Source organism: Labrus mixtus, chromosome 12 (assembly GCF_963584025.1).
Source record: "Labrus mixtus chromosome 12, fLabMix1.1, whole genome shotgun sequence".
In the NCBI taxonomy this organism is placed as follows: Eukaryota; Metazoa; Chordata; class Actinopteri; order Labriformes; family Labridae; genus Labrus; species Labrus mixtus.
In genome coordinates this window covers 410,001-420,000 of record NC_083623.1, presented here as the reverse complement: position 1 = coordinate 420,000, position 10,000 = coordinate 410,001, and the positions used below count along the sequence as shown (strand labels likewise).

Here is a 10,000-nt window from a genome sequence, read left to right as displayed (position 1 = left end):
CTCCTCACCTCCTCACCCCCTCACCTCCTCGCCCCCTCACCTCCTCACCTCCTCACCTCCTCGCTTCCTTACCTCCTCACCCCCTCGCCTCCTCGCCTCCTCGCCTCCTCCCCCCTCGCCTCCTCCCTTCCTCGCCTCCTCGCCCCCTCGCCTCCTCGCCCCCTCCCCTCCTCGCCTCCTCGCCCCCTCGCCCCCTCGCCTCCTCGCCTCCTCCCCCCTCGCCTCCTCGCCCCCTCGCCTCCTCGCCTCCTCCCCTCCTCGCCTCCTCGCCTCCTCGACTCCTCGCCTCCTCGCCTCCTCCCCCCTCGCCTCCTTACCTCCTCGCCCCCTCGCCTCCTCGCCCCCTCGCCCCCTCGCCTCCTCGCCTCCTCACCTCCTCGCCTCCTCGCCTCCTCGCCTCCTCACCTCCTCGCCTCCTCGCCCCCTCGCCCCCTCCCTTCCTCGCCTCCTCGCCCCCTCGCCTCCTCGCCTCCTCGCCCCCTCGCCTCCTCGCCTCCTCGCCCCCTCGCCTCCTCCCCTCCTCGCCTCCTCGCCTCCTCCCCCCTCGCCTCCTCGCCCCCTCGCCTCCTCCCCTCCTCGCCTCCTCGCCTCCTCGCCTCCTCCCCTCCTCGCCTCCTCGCCCCCTCGCCCCCTCGCCCCCTCGCCTCCTCGCCCCCTCGCCCCCTCGCCTCCTCGCCTGCTCGCCTCCTCACCTCCTCGCTTCCTTACCTCCTCACCCCCTCGCCTCCTCGCCTCCTCGCCCCCTCGCCTCCTCCCTTCCTCGCCTCCTCGCCCCCTCGCCTCCTCGCCCCCTCGCCCCCTCGCCCCCTCGCCCCCTCGCCTCCTCGCCTCCTCACCTCCTTGCCTCCTCGCCTCCTCGCCTCCTCGCCTCCTCACCTCCTCACCTCCTTACCTCCTCGCCCCCTCGCCTCCTCGCCTCCTCACCTCCTCACCTCCTCGCCTCCTCCTCTTCATCCTGGGGACTTCTTCTCTGTCCCCGACTGTCCAATTAGTCCTGACCTTCCTCTTCCTCCTCCATCGTTCTCATCTCGCTCTCTTTTTTTCATCCACCAGCTTCAGAACCAGACGGAGCTGCGGGCGACCTGCGCCGAGCGAGCGGCGTTTTTCCTGGACGCCGCACTTGCAGCGAGAAGGAGCAGCCGGGCGCCAAGTGACCAGGAAGCCAGGAGGAACTCGCACTTCCTGTTCACCCTGCACGTCAACCAGGAGAGGCTGGACAAGAGCAGCAAGGCAGCGGGTCAGTGAGTCTGAGGATGGTGGTTAGTGCGGGCGCCCCGTGTGCCGAGGCTGTAGTCCTCTAAGGGGGCGGTGCTAAGGCTCATGATGCAGATTCATGCGCAGCTGAAAGTAGTCCCAAACACTCGCCCTGTTTCCTCCTCTCCAGCTTAGCAGTGAAACCATAAATGTGTTTTAAAGATTTACATCTCCAATAAGCACCAATGGAAGCTATGATTGACCCTTTGTCAAGCCCCGCCCTCCTTAGTTACTGTTGCTAGGTAGACGAAATCTCTGGTGTCCGGCCTCCTCTCCATCTGACACCATGTAAAAAAACATATTTGTATGTAATTGATCTGATTTCTAAACGTGTCCTCAGTGACAGCAGGGTCTATGAGGGGAACTCGAAAAGATTTTGCAACATGGCGACCGCCATCATGGGGCTTCAAAATCCCATAACCCAATAATGACGTCCATGTTTTATACACACTGTGGATGTTTGTCATATCGACCTGTTTCTTCTATCACAGAGAGGACAGATCTTACCTGTCCAGGTGACATCATCAGTTCAACAGCAGCTGGTTTAGCTTAATGATCTTCACTGAGAGCGCCCGACATGCTCAGAAACACATTAACTAGCAGAGAGGCTACGCTAACGCCACCGCCGCCCACACACACAGCTCCTCTGTTATTAGTGTTTCACCGCCTCTCGTCCGGCTGGAATAAATCTGCATGGCTAATGAGGCCTGAAGCCGCGGCGTCCTGTTTATAGACCGCCTGCTCTGAAAGTGTACACTCAGCACTTTCTGAATCCTGCTGATGTGGGCTGTTGACCGTCCACACATCGTTTCTCTGACTAAATGAAATGAACGAGCAGTTAGAACGAGCAGAGAGAGAGAGAGCAGACTTACGTATCTCAGAATCAGAATCAGATTTTAACTTCAGTGAACTGTGCTCTCTTATGTACAGGTACAACATTAAATATCAACAATAAACAGAATAAGAAAAGATTAATATTTACATAAATATGAAACAGTGGTGAATAGTGTAAAAGATGCTGAAGTAACATGATGAGTAAAATGCAGTTATGTGACAGATGGGTCAATCTCAATACTTCATCTAACGTCGGGCAGGATGTCTGCGTCTCATGACCGACACAAACCATTCAAGGTTTGAAACTCAGATTTTAAAATCTGTCAAAAGACCAAACATACAGAAATCTATAAAAACAACATTATAACGTTATGATACTGATGAAAGCTAAAGGAACTCTTTACTTATAACAACAGAATTTAAATTAAATCAAACCAGACAATTGAGTTGAGACCTTGAAGTCGTGGTTAAGACTCTGGACTCAGGACTTGATCGTGACTTGGGACTTGTTTTTCTGTATTTGTTTTTTGTACTTTTTGTCCAGACGAATGATCAGATTGTTTTGTCTTGTTTGGTTGTCGTGGATCTCGCTCGATTTGAGGTAAGACTGTCTCTTGTGCATCCTGACTTGAAAAGGGACTTGGGACTTAACTTGGAACTTGTCCTTCATGACTGTGGACTTATTAAATTAAATGTTTGTCTTGTGTGTCAGTCTTCTCCGTCTTGTCTTTGGACTTGTTTTAAAAACCTGTTGCTCTTGACTTGGGACTCGACTTTGGGATGTGTTGATCTTGGATTGAAACTTGAATTTGGGACTTGTTGGTCTTCTCCTAAACTTGCAATATGACTTTGGGGATGTTGGTCTTGACTTTGGACTTTACTTCAGGTTTTGTTGGTACTTTCTCAGAACTTGACTTTGGGACTTGTCATGTCTTGGGACTAACTCAGGGACTTGTGGATTTTTGCCATGGACATGATTTTGGAACTAGGGACCTCATCTTCTGGCTGAACTGTAGGACTGGTGTGTCATGACTTGGGACTTGCTTTGAGGACTTTATGGTCTTATCTTGGGTCTTGACTTCAGGAGTAGTTGGTCTTGTCTTTGTAAATTACTTTGGGACTTGTTTTGGTCTTGGGACTGGACTTAATGATTTGTTGGTAGTCCCATGGGGCATGCCTTTGTGACATATTGGACTTGACCTGGGACTTGACTTGGGAATTTGTTGGTCTTGTCTTAAGACTTATTTTAGGACTTCTGTAACTTGTTTTAGGACCTGACTTATGGCTTGTCCATCATTTTATTGGGACTTAGGGCATTCTCAGTCTTGACTTTGGGATTTGTCGATCTTATTTCAGATTTTACCTCAGGACCTTACTTAGGGCGTGTTGATCTTGCCTTTAGGAAATCACTGACTGTACAGGTTTTCACTCGTAACCCAGTGTGTTAATGTGTTTCTAAAAACATATGGTCACAAAAACTGGGCAAACATCAACTTTAAAAGAAAAGAAAAATCCCCAGAAGACTTGAGGGAGAGTGGCAGAGAGCATGAAAACAGAGTTGGCATGAACAGGATGCAGCTATGTGAAGTCTTTTACCAATAGTGATGACATATGCAGACAAGTCAGTGAGGTCAGGAAAGATAAGGTAGTCTTGACTGGGAATCAAAACCCTTCTGAGCCAGAGGTCACGATGGTGGTGCTGATGATCTTGAAAAGCCAGTGCTTAAAAAAACTGTCACAAAAAAATGGCTAAAACCTAACCCACCAACTATTGATGAGTGGATAGACATAATATATGAAATATATGTTATGGAAATGCTGTCATTTTCCCTCAAAGTCCAGAAGGATAGATTATACAGAATATGGACCAAATGGACTCAATATGTCAAACCGATTAGACCTGATTTTATTTGACTTATTGGAGTACATCGGTGTTATTTCCTCATTTTTGTAATTTTCTTTCATCCGTTAACCTGCTCTGTATTTAATTTTTTTATTTTCTTTCTCTACCCCTCCAAGGTGAAAGCTTCCTGTGTTCTTTTGTAAATAATTTCAGTTTAATTAATGTCATGTAACTTGAATATGAAAAAATCTTTGGAAGAGCTAAATTGTTAAATATACTGCGAGCATCGTGCCCCCCTCTTTCTGCAAATAAAGTGCTCCAATGTTTGAAAGTTTGAGGGAGGAGTCTTGCAATTATTTTGCTATTATGTGTAATTACTAATGTGTGAAGAATGCTTTTTCTAAAGAAAAAAAAAAGAAAAGCCAGTGCTTAATGGACGCCATTAAGAGCTGAGGATACACGGGGTCTTTGTCATCTCTTGTGAAGCTAATGTGCGAACAGTCAATCAATTATTAAAATAGCTATTGATTATTCCTCTGTCCATAAACAAATCAATCAGTGGACGAGTCATTTAAACAACATTCTAATTCTAATAACAACACTAATGAGACGTGCTTATTAAATAACGTTTACTTCTCTGTCTCCCAGTGTCCGGGCGGAGTCGTCTCCACCTCCTGGATTTGGGGAGCTGTGAGACGGATATCAGCAGGACGAGAGAGGGAGGCGGGGGTCAGTGTCTGTCCCTGTCTGCACTGGGAAACGTCATCCTGGCCCTCGCCAACGGGGCCAAACATGTTCCCTACAGGTACGAGCTCGCACTCTGGGCGTTTAAATAAAGCCAATGAAGGGTCAACGGTCACAGATGATAAATAACAGATGGGCCTGTGAGAAGAAGTAAAGGGGGGAGGAGCCAGGCTGAATCAGTTTCTGCCTGTCCCAAGAGGCTGATGAGCGTGATGAATAAGTAATTGTAATGCTAATTAACATGCCTGTAGGCGTTTGTTAGCAGGCCGCGTGTTTATCTTCAGGCAGTTTGTTTGGCTAAGTGCCTCAAATGTGTCTCCTTATCATTCATAGGCTGTTCCTTTGTTGTTTGTTTTTTGTCTTCATTTGTTTCATTTCCATCAAATGTTCTGCTATTCCTGAGAGCTCAGGTTTCATGTTCGCCCCAAAAATGAACAATGAAAATAATCAACCTGACATTTTACCCTCCGTCTGTAAGTTGATGGTGTGGGGTCCTTCAAACGACTTGATGATGTAGTCAAGTCACATTCTGGATGTCTTCCCATAACGCTAGTTAATGACGAGAAGTGAAGATTGTACTTGAGCTAGTATAGTTCTTTTCTAGTCGTCACACTCATTCACTCACTGAAGGTAGAGGCTGCTATGGAAAGTGACCATCAGATGTAACTAATCCCATTCAAACACATTCACACACCGCTGACAAAGCATTGGGAGCAACTTGGGGTTAAGTGTGTTGAAGTGTCCACAGACACATCAACATGTGGATGTGGGAGAGGGGGATCAAACCCCCGACCTTCCAGTTTAGAAACGACAACTCTACCACTGAGCCCAAGCTGCTTGAAATACAACATTATGAATTTCAGAATTATGCAGAGTTAAATGCAAACCAATGTGAATATTTCTGAAAAATGCGAGCATGTTTTGTTTAACCTTTGGAGGCGGAGACAAACTCATAAATAGAGAACTGGATCTCCACTCGGTGGTTATCTCAAGAAGCTGAGATTGCAGTATGTATGCAGCTTTACTCCAGGTCTTTTGAAGGTAGGATTTCATGGACCTTTCACTTCATTTGCATATACAGAACACATGTTCTGCATAGTTCAAAGTGAACTTCATTAAAGAGAAATGAGGGATCATTCCTATTCCTTTTTGCTTATCCGTTCCCCGACGAGTGCGTGGGGTAATGAATGGTTCCTGGGATCCTGTGGGGTTTTCTTAGGCGTGTGGTGCACCGGCTCTTTTCCCCCTTTTTTGGGGGCTAACGAGGGGTTTCTTGATGTATTATTCAGGGACAGCAAGCTCACCATGCTGCTGAGTGAATCCCTGGGCAACATCAACTGTCGAACCACCATGATCGCCCACATCTCCGACTCCCCAGCCAACTACATGGAGACGCTGACCACAGTGCAGCTGGCCTCCCGTATCCACCGCATGAGGAAGAAGAAGTCAAAGGTTCTTCATTTATTATTTTATTTCTCCAGCTGAGGACTGTCAATTATCTCTGTTATAAGATGGAATAAATCCAATTTCTTTGAATAAATTTGATCTATTTCCCTGTTCCATTATTCAGGACAGTTTGAATTATGGGTTAAAGATTTCCAGATGTTTCCCGTGTGAAACAATGAGTCGAATTATTATGTTGCGTTTTGTTGTATAGGTTTTTTATGCTGTTAAGAAAAAAGAAAAAAGAAGTGTGTTAAACATGTGTTGTATCCTGAGGGTGTGACAGTAAAAAGCTCCTAATTTATAATGTAAATCTGTATTATCAGGTCAGAGAGTCACACCACCTTCACTCACTGAGTTTTCTCCACCCTGATAATCAATAGTCAGATAATCAATATGACTTTTCCTTCGGGGGCTGTAGCCTCTGTAGTTAGATGGAAAAGGCTTTCACTCTCAGTACAGTCTGTATTTTTATTTCATAGATTGAAGAAGCAACATGGGAACAGAAGTTACAAGCCCTATACATCTCATTGACATTCATTTTAATCCGGCCCACAGTTAGTTATTTAAACCTCACACTGTATCGACTAAGGACTCTTCAGGAGTGGATTTGCCCTCACCATGATGGCTACAGAACATGCTAATACTGTTATTTCTTTTTTTTTTCTGCAGTATGCCTCCAGTTCATCTGGAGGGGAAAGTTCCTGTGAGGAAGGCCCGTCCCATAGACCTCCTCATCTTCGACCCTTCCACCCTCGGACCATTGCCCTGGATCCAGACACACCTCTTCTTCTCTCCAGCGATCCTGACTATTCCTCAAGCAGCGAACACTCCTGCGACACCGTCATCTACGTCGGACCTGGAGGGGCAGCCATCTCAGACAGAGAACTGAGCGACAATGAAGGACCGCCTTCTTTCGTTCCAATCATCCCCTCTCTGAACAAATTGCGAGTCAAGGATGCACCCAGGTCTGATGGCAACCACTTGAAGTGTAACACCTTTGCAGAGTTGCAGGAGAGACTCGACTGCATTGATGGCAGTGAGGGCCCTGCAACATTTGGTACAGAGGGCAAAACAACACTTGTAGTCGGGTTTGGGACTCAAACTGGAGCTGGAGCAGTTTCACCACCAACATCTGACAAGAACTCCTTCAGGTTCTTGGAAAGCACACCAACCCAAACAAATAAACCTGATCAAGACCAACACACATTTGTTTCAGTCAGAGGAATAGTAGAAACTTCCAAGCGGACAAGTGCAGATGGGGAGAAACTTTCAGCAAGCCACCTTCAGCCATGTGCGGTAAAGCCCAGTGGAAGTTTGTCTAAGGACTCAGAGCCTGTAGTTCGAGAGAAGGTCTACCTAAAAGGAGGTTTACCCAAACCAGCTGCTTCAACACCCTTATCTCAGACCGACCCAGCAGCATCTCAGTGTGGAGATGTTGTTGGTAGGACTCCACCTGTGGGAATGAGTCAACAAGCACTGAGGCAAGGCCAGCCCGCTGGGTCTGCTTACACCGAGAGGATCCCTCTAACAACCAGAGGCCACATGGAGTTCAACAACCTCCGGGCAGCTCTGTTAGGAAGATGTCTTGACAGGGATATCCTGAGGACGACTGTTACTCTTCAGCAGCCTGTGGAGTTGAATGGGGAAGATGAGCTTGTGTTCACTGTGGTTGAGGAGCTTCCTCTTGGCCTTGTCCCAGACAATGGCCGACCATCCAACCTCCTCAGCGTCAACACAGACTGCTCCTGGCAGGCCGCAGCATATGGCTCGCGCCCTGTAAGCATTATCAGCAGTATTAACGATGAGTATGATGCATTCACATCTCAGCAAGGAGCTGTTGGACCTGGGCCTCATGTTGGAACCAACTGCCAGGAAACATGGTTTTCCCAGCAAGGTAACAGTCAGCCAACTATCGGCTCATGGGCAAGTGAAGTGCATGCTCTTTCAGAAAGTGAAGGCATACATTCAAAAGACAGGCTGAACTTGAGGGACAAAAACATGACAACAGAGACTGCTTCTATTTTAACCTCACCAAGTACATTTCATAAACAGCCCTTTCTGCAACAAGGCATCAAGAGTTCCCTGCATGACAGTGGCATCTGTTTCTCAGAGCTGGATAGTGACCCTGCTACTCCAAACAAACCTTCTTTCTCCAAATGCCATGCCTCCCTTGACCCAAACAAGTTCTCTCTTAAAGACCCTCTTAAAGCGAGACGAAATACTCTGAACACTTCAACATCAGCCTCGATTCCCCCTCGCACCACCCATTCCAGTCTTCCCAGGAAAACCAAGCCTACCTCATCTGCAACTGTGGGCTGCAGCAGACAGGAAGGCAGACATGATAACTTTTCGCTTCAGGGAAGCAGATATTTTGAATCCAGAGAGGTTGAGTTTCTCTCTGCAGGTAAGCCAAGAAGTGGCACAAGTAGTGCTTCCCTTAAGAGGCCAGGACTGAACAGTAACAGCGTTCCTCGGCCACCAAAGGCACAAATGTCTCAGTCAACCCAAAGGATTGTGGATGGTTGTGAAAGGGCCAGCAGCAGGAAATCAGATACCCTCATCAAACTGCCACGTCTTACCCGAGGTGCAACAACTCTTGGTACTGTTTCTACTCCCCAGAGTTCTGAGTCGACGTTGGGTCCTGAAAGCCCTTCAGTGTCAGGTACCCTCAGATTTTCATCACTGGGAAAAAAGTCAAATGGGCAAAAAAGCAGCATGACCTCTAAGGCTGGATCTGGAAACATCTCTCCTCCTGCTCAACCTGTCAGACAGTCAAGCCAAGAACAAAAGACACAGACTGTGTTATCTCCAAGTGCCTTAAAAACAAGCAGTGACTTAGGTAAATCCATATTCCCTAAGACGTCAACCTCAGAGGAAGAATTTACCCTCAGACTCCGGGCTGAATCATTCAGCCACAGGACTTCTGGTTTAAAAACTGAACATGGCTTTGCCAGGACATCTTCAAGCCTGAGGACCCGAGGTGCCAAAGCAGAGTCCTCCAGGTACTACGGGAGTCTGATGTCTCTGGAGAGATGTGACAGTCAAACGTTAACAGGGTCTAAGCCTGAACTCTTCAGGGAGAACAGCGGTGCTACTCAAGGAGGCAGCAACAAGTCCAACAGATCAGTGCTAAGACTTGGAGTTCCAGCCTCTGACTCTACATCTGTCCTAGGTGTTACAGGTTTCACTGGACCCACAAGCAAACTTGGGCAGATCAAAGGGAATAGCAGCTCACGTCCAGCAGCAGTTTCTGGGGGAGCAAAGGTTCGAACTTTGTCTGCAAGCAGTTCCAAGAGCCTGAGCTCTGAAGCTGGCCGCCCCACCAGCCTACCCCCTACTGGGAAGTCCCCAGCTCGTTCAGGTATAGGAGCCAAGATGGGAAGAGGCACCATCATGGGAACGAAGCATGCCATCAGCAGGGCCGCAAACAGCCGGGTCAGCGAGCTGGTCACTGGGAGCCAAAGGAAGCAGCTCGGTCGGGGTTCTGGACTGACAGAAAACGATGGCACTGACAGTGGAACCAGTAGTGTTAGCGGCTCGCCAAACAGCACGTTGCTTCCCTCACCTTACAGCAAGATCACTGCACCTCGGAGGCCGCAGCGCTACAGCAGTGGGCATGGCAGCGACAACAGCAGCGTCCTCAGCGGGGAGCTACCCCCCGCCATGGGCCGTACCGCCCTGTTTGACCACAGCGGGGGGAGCAGCGGCTATGAGAGTATGATCCGAGATAGTGAGACCACCGGCAGCACCTCTTCAGCGCACGACTCGATGAGTGAGGGTGGAGTGTCCTCGTCCAATAGAAGCAGAGTTTCTAAATCGCCCAAGAAGAGAGGAAACGGTAGGTCCATTTTCTCAAGGGGGGGGGAGACAGGCAGTGGC

The 10,000-nt window shown here is 48.5% G+C and overlaps 1 protein-coding gene across 1 annotated transcript in view; it reads left to right on the top strand.

The window, feature by feature from the left end:
* Nucleotides 1–10,000, top strand: part of kif26aa (kinesin family member 26Aa) — a 37,374-nt gene that overhangs the window by 8,101 nt on the left and 19,273 nt on the right. Inside the window, exons 6-9 of the mRNA XM_061052896.1 lie at nt 1,054–1,237; nt 4,580–4,736; nt 5,965–6,127; nt 6,791–9,959. Coding sequence (XP_060908879.1) covers nt 1,054–1,237; nt 4,580–4,736; nt 5,965–6,127; nt 6,791–9,959 — 3,673 coding nt within the window. The remainder of the gene's footprint in view (nt 1–1,053; nt 1,238–4,579; nt 4,737–5,964; nt 6,128–6,790; nt 9,960–10,000) is intronic.